Source organism: Erinaceus europaeus, chromosome 15 (assembly GCF_950295315.1).
Source record: "Erinaceus europaeus chromosome 15, mEriEur2.1, whole genome shotgun sequence".
In the NCBI taxonomy this organism is placed as follows: domain Eukaryota; kingdom Metazoa; phylum Chordata; class Mammalia; order Eulipotyphla; family Erinaceidae; genus Erinaceus; species Erinaceus europaeus.
The window spans coordinates 23,603,715-23,625,989 of record NC_080176.1 but is presented as its reverse complement, the minus strand read 5'-3'; the positions used below and the strand labels follow the sequence as shown (position 1 = coordinate 23,625,989).

The window sequence follows — 22,275 nt, the reverse complement described above, 5'->3', positions numbered from 1 at the left end:
GGCTACAATGATGTGGGGTTCTCTCACTACTACTGGATGGAGGCAGTGGATGCCTCCTCCAGGCAGCCCTGGGACTCACTGGAACTCCTGGTGGTGGATGTGGTGAGCCAGCTGCAGCAGGTAGTTGAGAAATGTCCTTGGAAGGATGGTGGTGAAGGGGGAGTGGACTTCGTCTGGTGGGATTTTGTTATGGGCTGAAACCCCAAAGTGGAGAGCGTGGCTCGTGACACCAAACTCTAAGGCCTGGAGAGAAGAAAGAAGCCCCAACACACAGACACACACACACACAGACACAGACACACACACAGACACACACACAGACACACACACACAGACACACACCTGCACATGCATTCAACTGAAAGTTCATTCTCACACAGGTTTGAGCCTCACCCCTTGGAAGAGATTTGGGTGATATGGTGTCTCTCCCTTTCTCTTTCTCTTTCTCTTTCTACCTGAAAGTCAGCCTGAAATAGTGAAGCTATGATAATAGGAAAAAAAAAACCATGAGTATCACAGTGGAGTCCATCGCTTTACAAGACAGTTAAAAGATAGCTTGTCTGGGCAAGGTAGACAGTATGGTTCTGCAAACATTCTGATGCCTGAGGCTCTGAGGTCCAAGGTTCAATCCCCCACATTACTAAAAGCCAGAGTTAAATAGTACTTTGGTAAAAAAACAACAACAAAAAAAAACCCTGCTTTTAAAAAAATATTTATTCCCTTTTGTTGCCCTTGTTTTTTATTGTTGTTGTAGTTATTATTGTTGTTATAGATGCTGTCGTTGTTGGTTAGGACAGAGAGAAATGGAGAGGAGGAGAAGACAGAGAGGGGGAGAGAAAGACACCTGCAGACCTGCCTCACCACTTGTGAAGTGACACCCCTTCAGGTGGGGAGCCGGGGGTTTGAACCGGCATCCTGATGCTGGTCCTTGCACTTTGTGCTTAACCCACTGTGCTACCACCAGACTCCCCTTTTTTTTTTTTTTTTAAAACCATAGCTCTGGTTTATGGTGGTGAAGGGGATTAAATCTGGGACCTTGAAGCCTCAGGTATGGAAACCTCTTTGCAGAAACATTATGCTGTCTTCCCAGCTTAGTGTTTTATTTATTTATTGCCTCCAGGGTTAATGGTGGGTCTCGGTGCCTGCACTACAAATCCACTGCTCCTGGAGGCTATTTTTTCCCTTTTGTTCCCTTGTTTATCTTTGTTGTCATTATTACTGTTGTTACTGTTTGTTGTTGGCTAAGACAGGGAAATCAAGAGGGGATGGGAAGACAGAGAGGGAGAAAGACACCTGCAGACCTGCTTCACCACCTGTAAAGTGACTCCCCTGAAAGTGGGGAGCTGGGGGCTCAAACCGGGATCCTTGCATGGGTCCTTGCACTTCATGCATTTTTATCTAATATACTGGGGCTGGACAGTTGCTGGTTCAGGTCTTGCAGGAGAGAATTCTGGCCCAGGTGGGCATGACTGTGTCCCAGCAAAGCTGGATGAGTAAGAACTGATGGAGAGATGGTCAGAGGGCTGAGGAGACAGCACAAGGCTGTACAAAGAGCCTTTCATGCCCCAGGCTTAATCTCCAGCACTACCATCAGCCATAGCTAAGGGGTGCTCTGGTTAAATAAATAAATAAGAGGTAATCGGGAAATGGCTCAACTGGAAGAACCCTGGACTGCAGAGCCTGGGGTTCCGAGTTCGATCCCTGGCACTGCATATCCCAGAGTGGCTATTCCCACTGTGTCTCGTATGCAGCATTCTCCTTGTAGTAAATACACACACACACACACACACACACACACACACACACACACACACGGCGGCGGTTTCTGGTTTCTGGACTGCCTCCCCCAGCATCTCCCGGACTGGCTTCAGGAGGAACCAAGTTCTCCGATCCTTTCACCCGCAAGCAGCCCAGAGCCCGAGATACTCACAACTCAACACCCTGTCCATATCGACAAGAGTTATTTTATGGTGGTGAAACTTGCAGTCCTTCAGAAACCTCCAGAAGTGGAGCTTTGTCATCAGAAAGGCGTTGTCCAGAGAACGGTCACAGCCCAGACTGCTGTAGAAGCTATAGATCCTTCTCAGCTCCGAGATGTTTCTTAGGACAGCGTACTCCACCTGGGAGAGAAGCCGCACAGACCTGAGCCTGGCCTCGTACTCCTGCCGGGGAAGAAGCCAGGCAGACCCAAGCCTGGCCTCATAACGGCAGATGTAGACAAGCCAACAGAGCCACAGAGCCAGCAGAGGAAGCAAGTGTTTGCCTGTTCTGATGCTACCTACCCCGTCTTCCCTGGGCCAGGAACATCGGCACCGTCCAGTGCTGGGGATCAAACTCGGGACTTCATGCTTCAGAGTCCAAGGCTCTAAACACCACCCCCCGCCTTGGTTTCTAATCAGTTCTGAGAGTTTGAATTATTTTTTTAACTGTATTTTTACTACAAGATAATAACTTAATCGGGGTAAAATACTATACCACCCCTATCACCAACGTTCTCTGCCCCCACTTCCCGTTTATTTACTTTATACCAAGAGCCCTGCTCAGCTCTGGCTTATGGTGGTGCGGGAGACTGAACCTGGCCTCAGGCATGGGAGTCTTTTTTTTTTTTTTCCCCAAGTATAACACTTTATTTTCAGCGAAAATGGCAGGGGAGTCTCTTTACATAACCACTGTGCTATCTACCCCCACTTAAATGCTTTTAAAAATCTTATTACCTATGAGAAAGAGTGAGTGTGTTTCACATGAGGAAAAGAACGAGAGAGCAAGCCCAAGTGCCTGGGGACTGGACCACTGCTCACTGCTCCAAAACAAAGGGCTCTGGGAAGGAGGGGGATGAAGGGGTAGAGAGGGGAGGGAGGGATGGGGTGGGGGGTCCTGGAACATGAGGATGAAGAGGCCCAGGGCTGGTAGTGAATATCTTAACAGACATTTCTCACAAGGACACGAGAAACCACCAACCACCAGCCCCTCCCCCATACAATGATTTGGGAAAAAAAGGTCTGATTCTCCAGCCAAGTGAGGGCTGGAGAGTGAGGGGCTCTCCGTGGCCCCGGAATCCCGCCCTTGGTGGCACATTCAGTGAGAGGACATTCCAGGCTGGGTAGGGGACAGCCGCCCTGCAGACCACAGCTGACTGGGCTGTGGGGAGACGCACCTGCTTCTTCTCCTCCGGCTGCTGCTCCTCCGGGTACAGCCTCAGCAGCGAGTCCAGGTCCAGCTCAATGCTGGACCCCAGCCCGGATTTGCTGTGGCTGCCATCCAGCTTCCTGATGATTTCTAGCCAACGAGACGCGGGCGGGGGCAGTTGGGGAAGCGGTGGGGGAACCTCCTGCTTTGGCCCAAGTGTGTGCGACAGTTTCCCAGATGGACTCTTCTCCCCAGGGCCCCTCCCTCTCTCATTTCCTCAGTGCCACCAAGATTGTTACCGAGGCTCGGGTCCTGCACAATGAATCCACTGCTCCCAGCTTGCTTTGTTTGTTTGATTTAGAAATATTGATAGAGGTGGGGAGAAAGGGAGGGGGAAAACAGGGAAAAAGAGAGAGAGGGAGTCGGGCGGTAGCACAGCGGGTTAAGTGTACATGGGGTCAACCGCAAGGACAAGTGTAAGGATCCCGGTTCGAGCCCCCAGCTCCCCACCTGCAGGGGAGTCACTTCATAAGCGGTGAAGCAGGTCTGCAGGTGTCTATCTTTCTCTCCCCATCTCCCCCTCCTCTCTCCATTTCTCTCTGTCCTCTCCAACAACAATGACATCAAGAACAACTACAACAACAATAAGAAAACAATAAGGGCAACAAAAGGGAATAAATAAATATAAAAAATCTAAAGAGAGAGAGCGAGCACCAGCAGCACTGCTTCTGCTTCAGCACTCATGAACAACTGACCTGCCTGCAGTTAGGGATTGGGGCCTTGAACCCAGGACATGCACATAGTAATATGTGCGCTCTAGTGGGTGCACCACCCAGTCCCCCACTCCCCAAATGATATCTGAAGCAAGTCACTGCTAGGGGGCTGAGGAAATAGTATGGTGGTCTGCACAACAGAATACCCTGCCTAAGGCTCAGGGATCCCAGCCTCAATTCCTGGCACCGTCATGAGCCGAAGCCAAGTGGTGCCCTGGTCAAGAAACAAGCCAGCCACGCCCACGGGGACGCCCGTTCTCTGAGCTGCTGGGGGTGGGTGTCTGTTCCGGCAGTGAGCCCGGGGACAGGGAAGGCTCACTGGCCTCCGACTGACAGACAAGCGTCTCCCTACCAGCGCTGAGGTCAGGTCCGTGGCTCTGGTCCCTGACCAGGGAGTATGAAGTCAGGTCCAGGGTACTCAGGAACTCCATGTCTGAGTCCGGGAACTCCGCAATACGGTCACTGGAAAACGGCCCGTCATATACATGCCCGTTCTTGAAGGTCATTCGGCCCTGCTGACAGAAAAGCCACCTGTTGCAGATTATAAAAAGCTGCAGGTTGTTTGTTTTTTAAATACTTATTCCCTTTTGTTGCCCTAGTTGTTTTATTGTTGTTGTTATTATTGATGCTATCGTTGTTGGATAGGACAGAGAGAAATGGAGAGAGGAAGGGAAGATGGGGGGAGAGATAAGACACCTGTAGACCTGCTTCACCGTCTGTGAAGCGACTCCTCTGTAAGTGGGGAGCCAGGGGCTTGAACTGGGGTCCTTAGGCCGGTCCTTGCAACTTGGACCTCCTGCGCTTAACCTGCCGCGCTACCGCCAAACTCCTCGTTTTGTTTTTTTTTCTATATATTTATTATTAGATAGAGACAGAAATTGAGAGTGGATAGGGACACAGAGAGGGAGACAAAGAGACACATTCAGCCCTGATTCACCACTTGTGAAGTTTTCGCCCTGCAGGTGGGGACCAGGAGCTTGAACCTGGGTCCTTGAGCACAGTAATGTGTGCGCTCAACCAGGTGTGCCACTGCCTGGCCCTGATTTTGTTTTATTTTGCTCAGCCTTAAGTCTCTGAGACTCCATTGCTCATGGTGGACCTTTTGTTGTCAGCAGGGTTGCACTTCTCGGAGCCAACTCTTACACACACACACACACACACACACACACACACAGCCTAGCTAGAACCCAAGTTGTAAGCAGAGGAAAACAAGGGCACTACTTAGGTAAGCTATTTTGACCCCAACAGACTTTTTTTTAAAATCTCAGGTATAAATGGGAGAGAGTGTGAGGGGAGAGACACCACAGTGCGGGGGCTTCCTCTGGTGCCATGGTCCTCCCATGTGGTGCTGTACGTGGCAAGGCATATACTTTCTCCAGCTCCAGAAATCATTATTGTTGTTTTTAAAAGGTTTAATTTTTATTTATGACATAGGAGAGAAAGTTTCACATGAGGCAGAGAAGAGAGAGAGAAGCCAAAACACCACTCTGAGGTGCTGGAATTGAACCCCATGGGAACTTCTGGCAGGAAAATCCAGTGTTCTACCAGCTGAACTACTTCCCCTGTTAACTGTAGCGGGGGAAGCTTCACGAGTGATGAAGCAGGGCTGCAGGTGTCTGCTTCTTTCCCTATCTCCCTCTCCTCTCTCAATTTCTCTCTAGCCAATAATAAATATATAAAAAGTTAAAAAAAGAAAATCTTGGGGATCCGGCGGTAGTGCAGCGGGTTAAGTGCACATGGTACAAAGCACAAGGACCAGGGTAAGGATCCCGGTTTGAGCCCCTGGCTCCCCTCCTGCAGGGGAGGTTGCTTCACAGGCAGTGAAGCAGGTCTGCAGGTGTCTATCTTTCTCTCCCCCTCTTTGTCTTCCCCTCCTCTCTCCATTTCTCTCTGTCCTATCCAACAACAACATCAATGGCAACACTAACAACAACAACAAGGGCAACAAAATGGGGAAAAATTGCCTCCAGAAGCAGTGGATACACAGTGCAGGCACCGAGCCCCAACGATAACCCTGGAGGCAAAAAAAAGGGAAAGGGAAAGGGAGATAGGAAGAAGAGGAGAGACACCTGGAGACCTGCTTCTCCGCTCATGAAACTTCTCCCCACCCCCACAGGTAGGGACTGGGGGCTTGAACCCGGGCCTGCATGCACAGTAACCTGTTTGCTTACCGGGTGCCCCGCCCACCACCTGACCTCTAGGAAGGATCTTGAAGGTATGTGGTGGGCTCAAACAAGCGGCTGCCACTCACAGAGGCTACAGGGGACTCACCAGGCCATGCTTCTTGTTGGAGACCCACTCCCCCTCGTACATGGCCCCGCTGGCATAGAAGAACTTGCCATAGCCCTGCCGGCAGCCGCTCACAAACTCGCCGACGTACTCGTTCCTGAGGGGGTACTGGGAGCTGGAGACTCTCCTCAGGAACCAGGTGTGTGTGCCGAAGCCATTCTGAAAAGAGACTCGTCCTTGTGAGGAGGGGGCAGGACCCACCTAAAAGGGTTCAGTTGCCTCTGTATTTGTTTGGGGTGGGGTGGGGTGGGGTGGGGTAGGGTGGGGTGGGGGGTTTGAGCCTGGAACATGGAAACCTGAGGCTTGGCAGTCTTCTTCCATAACCACTCTACTGCCCCACCAATCAGACCCCTCAGCTGCCTCCTAACTAGCTGTCTGACCTAAAGCATTAGTTTTAGGGTGATCAGAAAAGTCATGACCAATTCTCCGGTTTCTCTGTGCCAACATTTGTCGTGACCATCCCAACAAGTCCAGGAATGCTTAGCCCTGGGTAGTGACTGAACCGAGCCGGCCGGGAGATGGGAGCATGGAAGGGGCTGGAGACAGTGCACGTGAAGAACCTGCCTCGACCCTCACGTTTGTCCTATCTTTCGACTTGGGATTCCAAACTCTGTCCCTTTTAATTTCTCTGTCTAGAGCAGGGATGTCACACCACCCTGCCAACCCTAAGCTGTTTTTTTTTTTTTTCTTTTTTGCCTTCAGGGTTATTGCTGGGGCTCAGTGCCTGCACCATGAATCCACTGCTCCTGGAGGCCATTTTTCCCTTTTGTTGCCCTTGTTGTAGCCTTGTTCTGGTTATTATTGTTGTTGATGTCGTCATTGTTGGATAGGACAGAGAGAAATGGAGAGAGGAGGGGAAAACAGAGAGGGGGAGAGAAAGATAGACACCTGCAGACCTGCTTCACCGCTTGTGAAGCGACTCCCCTGCAAGTGGAGAGCTGGGGGATCAAACCAGGATCTTTATGCCGGTTCTTGCGCTTTGTGCCACCTGTGCTTAACCCGCTGTGCTACCGCCCGACTCCCTTAAATTTTGTTTTTAAAAGAAGAAAAATGAATAGTTTGGGGCCACACCTGGTTGAGTGCACACATTACCATGTGCAAGGATCTGGGTTCAATCCCCCAGCCCCCAGCTGCAGGGGGAAAGCTTCATAAGTGGTGAAGTGAGGCTGCAGATGTCTGTTTCTTGATTTCTATCTTCCCACTGTCTAGTAAATAATAAAAGATAAAAAGAGGAAGTTGGGCGGTAGGGCAGCGGGTTAAGCTCAGGTGGCACAAAGCCACCATGTTACCATGTGCAAGGACCAGCGTAAGGATCCTGGTTTGAGCCCCCAGCTCCCCACCTGCAGGGAAGTCACTTCACGGGCTGTGAAGCAGGTCTGCAGGTGTCTATCTTTCTCTCCCCGTCTTCTCCTCCTTTATTTCTCTCTGTCCTATCCAACGACGACAACACCAATAACTACAACAACAATGAAAACCAACAAGGGCAACAAAAGGGAAAATAAATAAATATATTTTTAAAAAGATAAAAAAGAATTAACAGTGAACACACTCACTCACACACTCTCACACTCTCTCACACTCTCTCACACTCTCTCACACACTCACACACACACTCACACACTCACACTCACACTCACTCTCACTCTCACACTCACACACACACTCACTCTCACACTCACTCTCACACTCACTCTCACACTCACTCTCACACACACACTCACTCACACACACACTCACACACTCACTCAAACACTCACACACTCACTCACACTCACTCACACACTCACTCCACTCATTCACTCTCCAAAGGCAGACAGCAGCCTCGGTCTTCATAGAAGCCACATGATGGAGGGTCTGAACTCTGCCAGAACCCAGTAAAGCAGTCACCAGCCATAAGTAACCCAGCACTGGAGAAGGCTGACATGGCCTAGGAAGCTGCGCTCTGACTGTGAGTCGGACAGACCCGCGGTGTCTGGGTGCCGGTGAGGGCGCGGCATGGGAGGAGGGGCACCCACCTGGACGCCCCGCTCCCACTGGCCTGTGTACTCCTCGTTCCGAGTCAGCCAGCGCATCTTGCCCTCCCCATGACGCATATTGTTCTCCCACTGGCCCTCGTAGATGTTTCCGGATTTGTAACTAGGACAAAAAAGAAAAAAATCACTGATAAGCATTCAAGGATTACAACGCAAGTTAGCAAATTAAGAGCAATCCTCAGGGGCCAGGTGATGGCGCCTCTGGTGGAGCACACCTGTCACCAAGCTTAAGGATCCGGGTTTAAGCCCTCAGTCCCCTCCTGCAGGGGGGCAGCTTCATGAGCGGCAAATCAATGTAGCAGGCCTCTCTCTCTCTCTCCCCCCTCCCTGCCCCCTCTCCCCATCTCCCCTTTCAGCCACTCCTCATGCTTTATGTCACATGCAGTTAATCTGCTACATTACCACCAACTCTTTCAAAATGAAAAGAGAAAAAACAGAGAGAGAGAGGCCAGAGCCCTGCTCAGCTCTGACTGGTGCTGGAGATTGAACCTGGGACCTCAGAGCCTCAGGCAGGAGAGTCTTTTGCAGAACCGCTATACTGTGTACCCAGCCCCCCCTCTTTTTTTTTTACCAGAGCCCTGCTCATATGGTGGTGGTGCAGGGGGATTGAACCTGGGACCTTGAAGCCTCAGACATGAGGCTATCTATCCCCGCCCTTTTCATTTCTTAAAAGATGTATTTACTCATTTATTAGTGAGAACAAGACCAAGAGCGAGAACCAGAGCATTCAATGCCAGGGATCATCAACTCGGGACCTCATGTTTGAGTCAGGCTAGGGACCAGGCAGCGGCACACCCCGCAAACAAAAAAAAAAAAAAAAAAAAAGGTGCCTGTTACCATATGGGAGGACCTGGGTTCAAATCCCAGTGCTCACCTGTGGGGGTGAGGGGGGCTTAACAAGCAGTGGACCAGTGTTGAGGGTATCTCCTCTCTCTCCTTCTTCCCCTCCCTACTTCTCTGGGCTTCTATCAGCAAAGGAAGAACAACAGCAGCCAGGGACAGTGGAGTTAGTTGTCTTGTAGGCATAAGCTCCAGCAGTAATCCCGGTTGGGGGAACAAACTAAAAAATGAACCCGAGGCTTTATTTGTCTCACCACCTCCCGGGCTGTGCCTGCTTTGTTCATATGCTCTGTGATGTCAGCATCTTGCACGTACTCAATGCCGCCACCGCGGAGTCACTTCCTTTCCTTTTTATTTCAGCTAGAGGGGGGACAGACACCACAGCACCACTGCGCCATCCATGGAACTCTGCCAGGCTGCACCCCTCTCTCTAAATTGCTCGAGGAAGAGGAGGCAAGGTGAAAACATCAGGTCCCAAGCTGACTGCATCATGTAGCAGAGTGCTGCGCTCTCTCTCTCTCTCCCTCCCTCTCCCCCTCTCCATCTCTCTCTCTCCCCCTGTCTTTCTCTCCTGCTCTCCCATCTCTCTCTCCTGCTCTCTGTCTCTCTCTACTGCTCTCCGTCTCTCTCTACCCCTCTCCGTCTCTCTCCCCCTCTCCGTCTCTCTCCTGCTCTCCCATCTCTTGTAAAATAAACCGCATCTATTTCTGCCGCCAGGGCTATCGCTGGGCTTGATGCCGGCACCATGACACCTGGTGGTCAATTTTTTCTTTCTTTTTCTTTCTATTTCTTTTAAAAATTTTTTCCCATTTTTATTATTGGGTATACACAGAGAAATTGACAGGGGAGAGAAAAGTGACAGCCCTGCTTCACCACTTGTGAAGCTTTCCCTCTGCAGGTGGGGACCAGGGGCTTGAACCTGGGTCCTTCTGCACAGTAAGGTGTGTGCTTAACCAGGTGTGCCAACACATGGCCCCTTTTTCTTTCTTTCCAGTAGAGACAGAGTAGGGAGTTGGGCAGTAGCACAGCAGGTTAAGCACAGGTGGCGTGAAGCCCCAGGTCCAGCTTAAGGATCCCAGTTTGAGCCCCTGGCTCCCCACCTGCAGGGGGGTCACTTCACAGGTCTGCAGGTGTCTATCTTTCTCTCCCCCCCCGTCTTCTCCTCCTCTCTCCATTTCTTTTTGTCCTATCCAACAACAACGACATCAGGAACAACAATAATAACTACAACAATAAAACAAGGGCAACAAAACGGAATAAATAATAAAACTTAAAAATAGAGACGGAGTAAGAGAGAGGGTGAGGTGATGAGACACCTGCAGCACTGCTCCCTGCTCATGAAGCTCCCCTAGAACTAGAGACTGGTGACGTGTGCACTGTACCAGTTGCGCCTCCACCCAGCCCGGTGAAATACATCTTCTATAACCCCACAGCTCAAGTCAGGTGCCCGGGCCCCCTTCCCACCGCGCGCCTACCAGCGTATACCCCAGCCGGTCTTGATGTTGTACACCCAGTCTCCTTCATACCAGGAGGTGCCCTCTTGATTGTAGTAAATGGAGCCCTACAACAAAGAGGGTGGTGGGAAAAAGAAAAAACAAGAAAGGTGTGCAGTGGCTGCCAACAGCAGCCTGCTGGGTAGTGCATGCAGCCTGCTGCTTGTATCGCTGCCCTAAGGGACCCTGGAGACAGCCCTTCCTGCTCTGTGTTCATTTTATGCCTGACCTCCTGCTGCCCCAACCTTAGGCTCCAGACAGGGATGTGAAGTGCTTTTGGGAAGCCCCAGGGCACCGTGGCCAGAGTCCACATTGGCCAGGTCATCATGTCCATCCGCACCAAGCTCAGGAACAAAGAGCATCAAGATCCCAAGCACATTTTTTAGGAGAATAGAAAAAATGCTACAAATGTTTATCTGGAACCAGAGAAGACCTAGAATTGCCAAAACAATCTTGAGAAAAAAGAACAGAACCGGAGGCATCACACTCCCAGATCTCAAACTGTATTATAGGGCCATTGTCATCAAAACTGCTTGGGACTGGAACATGAATAGACACACTGACCAGTGGAATAGAATTGAGAGCCCAGAAATGAGGCCCCAGACCTATGGACATCATTTGTCTTTGACAAAGGGGCCCAGACTATTACATGGGAAAAGCAGAGTCTCTTCAACAAATGGTGTTGGAAACAATGGGTTGAAACATGCAGAAGAATGAAACTGAACCACTGTATTTCACCAAATACAAAAGTAAATTCCAAGTGGATCAAGGACTTGGATGTTAGACCACAAACTATCAAATACTTAGAGGAAAATATTGGCGGAACTCTTTTCCATATAAATTTTAAAGACATTTTCAATGAAACGAATCCAATTACAAGGAAGACTTAAGGCAAGTATAAGCCTATGGGACTACATCATATTAAAAAGCTTCTTCACAGCAAAAGAAGCCACTACCCAAATCAAGAGACCCCTCACAGAATGGGAGAAGATCTTTACATGCCATACATCAGAAAAGAGTTTAATAACCAACATATATAAAGAGCTTGCCAGACTCAACAACAAGACAACAAATAACCCCATCCAAAAATGGGGGTGGATATGCACAGAATATTCACCACAGAAGAGATCCAAAAGGTTGAGAAACACATGAAAAAATGCTCCAAGTCTCTGATTGTCAGAGAAATGCAAATCAAGACAACAATGAGATATCACTCACTCCTGTGAGAATGTCATACATCAGAAAAGGTAACAGCAGCAAATGCTGGAGAGGGTGTGGGGACAAAGGAACCCTTCTACACTGCTGGTGGTAATGTCAATTGGTCCAACCTCTGTGGAGAACAGTCTGGAGAACTCTCAGAAGGCTAGAAATGGACCTACCCTATGACCCTGCAATTCCTCTCCTGGGGATATATCCTAAGGAACACAACACATCCATCCAAAAAGATCTGTGTACACATATGTTTTTGGCAGCACAATTTGTAATAGCCAAAACCTGGAAGCAACCCAGGTGTCCAACAACAGATGAGTGGCTGAGCAAGTTGTGGTATATATACACAATGGAATACTACTCAGCTGTAAAAAATGGCGACTTCACCGTTTTCAGCCGATCTTGGATGCACCTTGAAAAAATGTTGAGTGAAATAAGTCAGAAACAGAAGGATGAATATGGGATGATCTCACTCTCAGGCCGAAGTTGAAAAACAAGATCAGAAGAGAAAACACAAGTAGAACCTGAAATGGAATTGGCGTATTGAACCAAAGTAAAAGACTCTGGGGTGGGTGGGTGGGGAGAATACAGGTCCATGAAAGATGATAAATGACATAGTGGGGGTTGTATTGTTAAATGGGAAACTGGGGAATGTTATGCATGTACAAACTATTGTATTTACTGTTGAATGTAAAACATTAATTCCCCAATAAAGAAATAAATTAAAAATAATAATAACAAATAAATAAAGATAATTTAAAACTTTTAATTAAAAAATTTAAAAATAAAAAAATACTTTTCTTTTTCATAAATTTTTTACTTTTTTTTTTTTTTGCCTCCAGGGTTACCACTGGGGCTCGGTGCTTACACTATGAATCCACTGCTCTGAGAGGTCATTTTTTCCCCCCATTTTGTTGCCTTTATTGTTGTCATTATTATTATTGTTACCACTGATGTTATTGTTGGATAGGACAGAGAGAAATGGAGAGAGGAGGGGAAGACAGAGGGGGAGAGAAAGACAGACACCTGCAGACCTGCTTGCGAAGCGATGCTCCTGCAGGTGGGGAGCCGGGGACTCAAACTAGGATCTTTGTGCCGGTGCTTTGCTTTGCGCCATGTGCGCTTAGCCCACTGCACTACTGCCCGACCCCCTACTATCTTTATTATATAGAGACAGTCAGAAATCGAGAGGGAAAGGGGCGACAGAGACAGAGAGACATCTGCAGCCCTGGTTCACGCATGTGAAGCTTTACCCCTACAGGTGGGGACCTGCGTCTCAAACCCGGGTCCTTGCACACTGTAATGTGTGCACTCAACCAGGTGCACCACCACCCAGCCCCATAAATTAATCTTTTAAATAATAAATTAAAAACTCAAAAGGAAGCGGTAAATTTCATGTAGTGTGAATTTGTCCTCAACAGACAGAGGCCCCTGGAAGCTGGCCCTCCTGCCCGGGGAGGGACCTCCTCACCCACCTTGCCGTGCCGCTTGCCGTGGCACCAGTGGCCGATGTAGGACACGGGGCGTGCCCCGCACCTGAACACGCCGAACCCATTCCTCAGGCCGCTCAGCACCTCGCCCTCGTACGTGCTGCCGTCTGGCCACGTGTACATGCCGTGGTTCATGGGGATGTTCTTCACAAACTCGCCCTGCACAGGACAGAGAGAGCCTAAGACAAGAGGCAGAGACCCTTCCCGCCTACGGTCTCCCCCTGGTCCAAGGGTGGGGGAGGACGCTGAGCAGAATAAAATCAAATGCAGGATGGCGCAGGCCCTACTCCAGAGCTTGACAAGTGCCATCTCCGGCCTTAGGGGCTGCAGATTCCCAGAACCCACCTGGCAGAGGCGGGCTCATTTGTCTCAGGGTGCCTTCCGGGATCCTGACAATTCATTAGGGTTGTTGGGCGTGGGTAGAAATCTTGTCTTTCATCAAGATGTCCTTTTTTAAAAACTGAAGGAACACCTCACTGTAATGTATGTGAGTTTCCAGCCTGTTCCCCTAGAAATCAATGCAGGGCCGGCTGGTGGAGCACCCAGTCGAGTGCACAGGTTACAATGCACAAGGTCCTGGGTTCAAGCCCCCCAGTCCCCACTGTCAGGGGAAAGCTTTTCGAGTGGTGAAGCAGTGTTGCCACTGTCTCCCTATCCTTCCCTTCCCTCTTGATTTCTGGCTGTCTCTATCCAATCAATAAAGATAATAAAATTAAAAAGTAAATGAAATGTTTTTTTAAAAAAGGAAGTCAGTGGGAGTCTGGTGGTAGCGCAGCAGGTTAAGCACACGTGGTGCAAAGCTCCAGGACTGGCACAAGGATCCCAGTTCGAGCCCCCCCGGCTCCCCACCAGCAGGGGAGTCGCTTCACAGGTGGTGAAGCAGGTCTGCAGGTGTCTATCTTTCTCTCCCCCTCTCTGTCTTCCCCTCCTCTCTCCATTTCTCTCTGTCCTATCCAACAATGATGACATCAATAACAACAACAAAAGTAACTACAACAATAAAAAAAAAAAAAACAAGGGCAACAAAAGGGAAAATAAATAAATATTTTTTAAAAATTTAAAAAAAAGGAAGTCAGTACATATAAGGCAAATCAAGGTTCTCACACAAGGCCCGAACCTCTACCCTTCCTGACTCGAGGGTCCCTGGCTGACCAGATCTATCCACCCTCAACCTGGCAGGGGGCAGGAAAAGGAGTTGGAAAGTTGACCCCCAAAGTACAGTTGGGATTCAATCCTCAGGCTGCCCACCACATGGGAGCCATGCACACACGCAGTAGAGCAGTGCTGTAGGGCTCTCTTCTCTCTCCCTCCCTCCCTCTCTGGGATTGAAAGACAAGAAAAGCTTCCACCAGGAGCCATGGAATCTGAGGTATTAAGAGCACCAGAGACCAAAAATAAATGCAACCTATTGCCCTTAACTCAGCGACAGGGATAATGTAAAGCCCACGTGGCCATAATAATGGACAGCTGTGAGTGAAGGGATCTCTGCTCAGACCTCCCACACACTCAGGCTAACCAGAGGAGAGAATCCACCGTTTTGGGGTGGCCTGAGGGTGGCACGATGGGATAAAGCCTCGAACTCTCAAGCACAAGGCCCTGAGTTTAGTCCTCATCACCACAGGTGAAGTTCTGTTTCTCTCATTCATATATATATATATGTTTTTTTTTTTTCTTTTTCCAGAGCCCTGCTCAGCTCTGGCTGATGGCTGTTTAGGGGATTGAGTCTGGGACCTTAAAGCCTCTGCCAAGAGAGTCTTTTGCAGAACCAGCACCCAACAAATCTTTAAGAAGAAAGAGAGAATGGGGGCGGGGGTAGGTGGCGTAATGGTTATGCAAAGACTTATGCCTGAGGCTCCAAAGTCCCAGGTTCAATCCCCTGCACCACTACAAACCAGAGCTGAGCAGTGCTTTAAGAAAAAGAGAGAGAGAGAGAGAGGAGGCAGGGAGGTGGTGTAGTGCCTAAAACACTGGCCTTTCTAGCAGGAAGTCAGATCCCGAGACCCGTCCCTGGCCTCAGGTGTCAGAGTGATGCTCTGAGTCCCTCCTTCTTCCTCCTCTATTGAATAGGTAAATGAGTATTTTTTAAATTTTTTTTTTGTAAATGAGTATTTTTAATTTGAAGAAATTCAGATCATTTTCTTCAAGCCTGGCAGGAACCCACAAGTGTTTGTGTGTAACAGTCGTTATAGTGGGAAGGAGCCAGGGCTCAGGCCAGGAGCAAAATAAACCACAGGCAGCCACCAGTAGGTTCCTGTAGCGGCGACCGGCACTTCAGCTGTGTTCTTTGTCTGTGTCTTTTGGTTTTTTTTCTGCTCAGCAGGCATCCTGCCTGCTTGATTCCAATTCCACTGCTCCCAGCAGATTGTTTCTCTCTCTCTCTCTCCCCCTTCACTTCCAGACACACACACACACACACACACACACACACACACACACACACACACACACACACACGAGACACCACAACACCCTTTCACTATGCAGGGAGCTTCCCCTGGTGCTATGCACAGTGCTCCCCCTTGTGGTGCTGGGGGCTCAGACCAGGTCCTCATTCGTGGTAAAGCACACTCTACCTGGTGAGCTACCTCCCAGCCTCTGTGGGCTTTTCAATTTATTTCTCTGTGTGGACCTTTTCTGGCTCATGTACCGAACAACTTTTGTTCAGAGTAGCAGGTTGGATTATGGCAGCCTGGCTGTTAAAACTCACGATTATGGGGTCGGGTGGTGGTGCACCTGGTTGAGTGCACATGCTACAATGCTCAAGGATCTAGGTTCGAGCCCCTGGCTACCACCTGCAAGGGGAAAGCTTTGCAAGTGGTGAAGCAGGACTGCAGGTGTCTCTCTGTCTCTCTCCTTATCTCCCCCTTCTCCATTTCTAACTGTCTCTATATAATAAGTAAAGATAAAAAAAACCTCACAATGGGAGCCAGGCGGGTTAAGCACACGCGGCGCAAAGTATAAGGACTGGCGTAAGGATCCTGGTTCGAGCCCCCGGCTCCCCATCTGTAGGGGAGTTGCTTCACAGGCGGTGAAGCAGGTCTACAGGTGTCTATCTTTTTCTCCCCTTCTCTCTCTCCATTTCTCTGTCCTATCCAACAATGACATAAACAATAATAATAACAACAACAACAAAACAAGGGCAACAAAAGGAAATAAATATCAAAACAAAAAAACTCACAATTATGTCTTCGATAGATACTTTACCTCATATTTCAACCCGTCAGCCCAAACGTAAGTGCCCGATCCATGCATGAGTCCTTCTGAAAACACGCCCTTCAAGACAGGAAACAACAAACTCTGGGGACCAGCCAATGGTTTTACCTGACAGCCACTGGAGGGTCAGCCCTTAGACCTGAGGCCGGGCCCCCTGACCACCCACAAGGTCAGGGCAGCAGCAGCCTCACCAGAGCTGCCCTCACCTGTGGGGCGTGTGCTCTGGGGAGGTCTGCGTCCCACAAACCTGCCCGTGGACTGGAGGCACAAGAGGTGCAAACTCATGCCCGTCTGCTGCTCTTAGGCTTTGGGGAAATCCCCCTACTTCCGGCTTTGTGATTCATTTAGCATATTTTATTTAATGAGAGCTAGAGGTAAAGACACACACAAAGAGACACCAGAGCCCTGCTCAACCCTGGCTGGTGGTGGTGCTGGCAACTGAATCTGGGGTTTCAGAGCCTCAGGCAGGAGAGTCTTGTGCAGAACCATGATGCTGTCTCCTCAGTCGCCAAAGATCACGTTCAGTATTGAAACTATACAGATTTGGTTAAAACCTTTATCTAGTTATCAAACGTTATTACGTCTGTCAATTTTTTTTTTTCCAGGGTCCCACTCAGCTCTGGCTTAGGGTGGTGCAGAGTATTGAACCTGGGACTTTGAAGCCTCAGGTATGAGAGTCTCTGCAAAACCCTTATGCTACCACCCCCGCCTACATTTGTTAATTTCACGCTCTGTCAAATTGTGCATGTTAGAGACCCTGGTGAAACTAAGAGAGTGGCAGAGACAGAGAGACAGAGAGAATGTAGCAAACAGAATCTTATAGCAAGAGGAGGAGGGTGCCCCGAACTTATGAACTTATCATTTCAGTGCAGGCGGTGTGCCACAGGCGGTGTGCCACAGCAGACAAAGTGCTGGACCCTCCAGCATGGCGCCCCGGGTCTGGTCCCTGGTGCCCCATGTGCCAGCGTGACTTTCTGGTTATCTTCCTCATAAATAAATATTTTATTTATTTTATGTTCTCTCCCTAACCCACAAGCTTTCTCTCCCTCTATTTTAATCAGAGCATTATTTATTAAATTTTTTTTAATTTCCCTTTTTTTATAACTTTTTAAAATTTTATTTGTTTTTGGATACAGAGAGAAAATGAGAGAAGAGGGAGATAGAGAGGAAGAGAGACAGAGAGACGCCTGTAGACCTGCTTCACCGCCTGTGAAGCGACTCCCCTGCAGGTGGGGAGCCGGGGGCTCAAACTGGGATCCTAACCGGTCCTTGCACTTTGCGCCATATGCACTTAACCTGCAACGCTACCGCCTGACTCCCTAAAAATTTTCCCTTTTGTTGCCCTTGTTGCTTTATTGTTGTAGTTATTACTGTTGTTGATGTCGTCATTGTTGGATAGGACAGAGAAATAGACAGAGGAGAAGACAGAGTGGGAGAGAAAGACAGACACCTGCAGACCTGCTTCTACACCAGTCTTTCTGCTTCGCGCCCCATGTGCTTAACCCGCTGCACTACCACCTGACCTCCAAAATAAAATTTTTTTAAACATGTATTCAGCATTAATTTCACTGGCCTTAATACTGGTGCACAGTAAATAAAAAACAGACATCTAAAGTGACTGCTTCAGTGATCAGTGCTCAGAAAGAAAAAAAAAACCACCATGAAGTACTTCCAATGTCTTGAGATCAGTAGATTTTTCTGAAGATGCAATAATGAAGCCCCTCTACATACACAACATACACACCTTCCTCCTGACCCCAACGTGACTCACGCGGTAGGTGCAGCCTCCCAGGAAGGCAGCGAAGCCCGTTCCCTCATACAGTCCCCGGATTTTCTCCCCTTCGTAGCTAGAGAGACACAGGGTGATGCAGTGAGCAAATCCCGGTGCCTGTGAGACAGTAGCATGATTTACAGACCTCTCAGGCATTTTTCAATACATAGCCTTGCAACCTTGAAATACTTCCTATAGGGAGTCGGGCAGTAGCGCAGCAGGTTAAGCGCAGGTGGTGCAAAGCACAAGGATCCCGTTTCGAGACCCTGGCTCCCCACCTGCAGGGGAGTTGCTTCACAGGCAGTGAGGCAGGTCTGCAGGTGTCTGTCATTCTCCCCCCCCCCCCATTTTTCTCTGTCCTATCTAACAATGACGACATCAATAATAACAACAATGAAAAACAAGGGCAACAAAAGGGAAAATAAATATTAAAAAAAAGAAATACTTCCTATTGAAAGTCGGGAGGTAGCACAGTGGGTTAAGCGCACATGGTGCAAAGCGCAATGACTGGCTCAAGGATCCTGGTTTGAGCCCCCAGCTCCCCACCTGCAGGGGGGACACTTCACAGGCAGTGAAGCAGGTCTTCAAGTTACTATCTTTCTCTCCCCATCTCTGTCTTCCCATCTCTCTCCATTTCTCTCTGTCCTATCTAACAATGACGACATCAACAACTATAACAACAATAAAAAACAGGGCAACAAAAAGGGAAAATTAAAATTTTTTAAAAAAATAATAAAAAAAGAAATACTTATTAAGGGATGGAAGAGGGTCCCGGCGGTGGTGCATCCAGTTAAGCACACATAGTACTAAGTGCAAGGACCGTGCAAGGATCAGGGTTCGAGCCCCCACTCCCCACCTGCAGGGGGATGATTCACCAGCAATGAAGAAGCAAGTGAGCAAGTGTCTTGCTTTCTCTCTGTGTGTCTATCTCCCCTCTCAATTTCTCCCGTCCTGTCCAATAAAATGGGAAAAAAATGGCCACAGGAGCAGTGGATTCATAGTGCTGGCACCGAGCCCCAGGTAGGACACTCAGCTGGCGCCCCACCAGCTCTAAGAGACAGAGAAAGGGGATAGGTGGAGGGGGACACAGGCTGGGTCACCGTTCGACGATGAGCCTGGTGAGGACGGGCTCCTCATAGAGTGTGGCATCCTCCACCTGCGGGTCCTCCCTTTTGGACTCCCGCTTGGCCCCCAGCTCCTTGGGCTTCTTCTCTGGGGGCAGGTAGGCAATGGGGGTGGCTTCCTGCCTGAGGGCAGCACCACCATCATGCTTGGAGAAGTCGGGGTACTCGGAGATGGAGGAGGGCGAGCGGGCCGACTTGTCCACTCTCTTCTCCACTTTCTTCTTCTCCTTCACCATGGCGCTCGCTGGGCGGAGCCCGGCCTATCGCTCTGCCAGAGACCCGAAGCCTGAGAGCCCAGCACTGCAGGGCCTCACGGAGATTTTTTCTGAGAAAAGGAAGTGATGTCTCTCAGTACTCATGGGGTTCATTTTGTTGAAGATTCAGCTTTACGAGCTGGTGAAACAACTCACCTGAGCCGTGTGCTGCTCTGCCATGTGCCCCCCCGCCCCCCGTGGGTACTGAAGGACATTCTGGTGGTGTTTCTTCTCTCAGTTTTATTTTGATAGTACAGAGAGAAATGGAAAGGGGAGGCAGTAGCACAGCAAGTTAAGCGCACGAGGCACGAACTGCAAGGACCGGCATAAGGATCCCGGTTCGAGCCCCAGCTCCCCACCTGCAGGGGTCACTTCACAAGCGGTGAAGCAGGTCTGCAGGTGTCTATCTTTCTCTCCTCCTCCTCTCTCCATTTCTCTGTCCTACCCAACAACAATAAACAACAAAGGCAACAAAAGGGAAAAAATGGCCTCCAGGAGCAGTGGATTCACAGTGCAGGCACCAAGCCCCAGCAATAACCCTGGAGGGAAAGAAATGAAAAGAAATGAAGAGGGAAGGGGAGAGGGAAAGACAAGACACCTGCAGCACTGCTTCGCCACTTGGTGAAGCTTACTCCCCACAGGTGGGGACCGGGGGCTTGAGCATGGATCCCTGTACATGGGAACATGAGCACTTAACCAGGTGGGCACTGCCTGGGCCCCTTTCCCTAAAAAACTATAAAAAAATAATTTAAAAAAATCTTTACCATTTGAGGATACTAGTTTGAGCCCCCCAGCTCCCCACCTGTAGTGAAGCAGGTCTGCAGGTGTCTTTCTCTCCCCCTCTATCTTTCCTTCCTCTCCCAATTTCTCTCTGTCCTATCTATCAATGATGACATCAATAACAACAACAATAAAACATCAAGGGTAACAAAAGGGAAAATAAATATTAAAACAATTTAAAAAAGAAAATAAAGCAAGCTTTACATGGTGTCTTTTGTCTGGTGTTGAGGTTCAAACCCAGGTCTGCACACACTCGAGGTGAGGGCTTAACTGTTGACCTCTGTGCTGGACAGCTGTAAATCTTTTTCTTACTTGATTATTATGAATATTTTTTGCAACCATCTCAGGGGCATTCTCCTTGAGACCTGAAGGTGGCGTCTTAGGAGGTGGCCTAGCAGGTGAAGCACAGAATTTACGGGCCTGGAGCCTGATCTCCAGCACTGCTCTGACCTCTCTCTTAAAATAAGTTTTTTTTAAAAAAACTGGGCTGGGCAACAAGTATCACCTGGCAGCAGTTGATAAAGCCACAGTCACCATAGGCTACTGCTAAGGTCTTGTTACACATTTATTTATTTAAATTATTTATTCCCTTTTGTTGTCCTTGTTTTATTATTGTAGTTATTATTGATGTCGTTGTTGGATAGGACAGAGAGAAATGGGAGAGAGGGAAAGACAGAGAGGGGGAGAGAAAGACAGACATCTGCAGACCTACTTCACTGCCTGTGAAGTGACTCCCCTGCAGGTGGGGAGCCGGGGGCTCCGACCCAGAGCCTTATGTCCATCCTTGGGCTTTGCGCCACGTGCGCTTAACCCACTGCGCTGCTGCGCTACCGCCCGACCGTCCGACTCCCTTGTTACACATTTATTCACTGAACACTGCTCTGCTTTGGCTGCTGGCCTGCTGGGCACTGGAGCCTTTGGGGCTTCAGGAATGCAAGTCCTGGACCTCAGCGCTGAGCTACCCCCTGCCCCAAAGTGCTATTCGGCTTTCATTTATTTTTTAAATCTTTTTTTATTTTGGATATAAAGAGGGAGGAGCTGATAGGGAAGGAGGAGATAGAAAGGGAGAGAGGGGCCGGGTGGTGGCGCACCTGGTTGACAATTTAAAAAATTTTAATTAGAAACGGCAGCCCTGCCTCACCACTTATGAAGCTTGCTTCCTGCAGGTGGGGACCGGGTGGCTTGAACCTGGGTCCTTGCGCACTGTAATGTGCCCCTAACCAGGTGTGGCACCATGACTCCTTGTCTTTATTTTTAATTAATCTTTAGAGACAGGAATGCAGAGAGAGCGAGTGAGCTCAAAAGACACCGCATGCAGCACCAGAAACTCCTTGAGTGAGGTGGGGGCCAGCTCCAAGCTGGTTGGTGCACACGGCAAAACAGCGCACCGTCCAGGTGAGCTATCCTCGCTTGGCTTATTTATTTTCAAGACCAAGGTCATCGCTGGGGCTCTGCACCTGCCCCGGGAAGCTAGGAAACCACGCAGCCACCGCCATCGCCCCCCAGTAAGTGACTGGATCAAATCCCGGCCTGTCCCGCTGCCCACCTGTCTCAGTCTCTGGGCTTGGAAACTTTCCGTCCTGTCCACCCACCTCCGCGGTCCACGTGGTCGGGAGCTGAGTCCCAGGTATGGACGTTGGTCTGCAGCCGCTCCTGGACTTCCGGCTTCGCAGCAGCGTCCCTCCGTCTCCAGGCAACAGCGGGCCCCGCCCCCTTAAAGGGGCCCCAGCGCCTGTCGGAGCATCTGCCTGGTTGCTGGGGGCCTGGCTCCCCAGCTCTGCTCACTGCTTGGCCTTGTGGCCCCTCCGCCCCCATCTTCACCCTGCATCCCTTTTCCACAGTAAACAAACAACCCTCCCTCCCACCCCCATACACAGAGT

The 22,275-nt window shown here is 49.5% G+C and overlaps 1 protein-coding gene and 1 pseudogene across 2 annotated transcripts in view; one reads left to right on the top strand and one right to left on the bottom strand.

The window, feature by feature from the left end:
• LOC103115318 (radial spoke head 10 homolog B) overlaps positions 1-22,205 on the bottom strand; it is a 30,795-nt gene extending 8,590 nt beyond the window's left edge. Inside the window, exons 1-12 of one of the 2 annotated variants that reach the window (XM_060173230.1) lie at positions 21,988-22,205; positions 19,338-19,686; positions 18,238-18,313; positions 16,458-16,526; positions 13,239-13,412; positions 10,537-10,622; positions 8,204-8,324; positions 6,171-6,347; positions 4,252-4,411; positions 3,155-3,276; positions 1,931-2,120; positions 80-194 (exon numbers count right to left, since the gene is read on the bottom strand). In XM_060173230.1, coding sequence (XP_060029213.1) covers positions 80-194; positions 1,931-2,120; positions 3,155-3,276; positions 4,252-4,411; positions 6,171-6,347; positions 8,204-8,324; positions 10,537-10,622; positions 13,239-13,412; positions 16,458-16,526; positions 18,238-18,313; positions 19,338-19,597 — 1,550 coding nt within the window. In that variant the 5' untranslated portion in view covers positions 19,598-19,686; positions 21,988-22,205. The remainder of the gene's footprint in view (positions 1-79; positions 195-1,930; positions 2,121-3,154; positions 3,277-4,251; positions 4,412-6,170; positions 6,348-8,203; positions 8,325-10,536; positions 10,623-13,238; positions 13,413-16,457; positions 16,527-18,237; positions 18,314-19,337; positions 19,687-21,987) is intronic. The other variant, XM_060173229.1, reaches the window with a different exon arrangement.
• Positions 10,606-10,752, top strand: LOC132533253 (small nucleolar RNA SNORA70; annotated as a pseudogene).
• Positions 22,206-22,275: the final 70 nt, after the last annotated feature.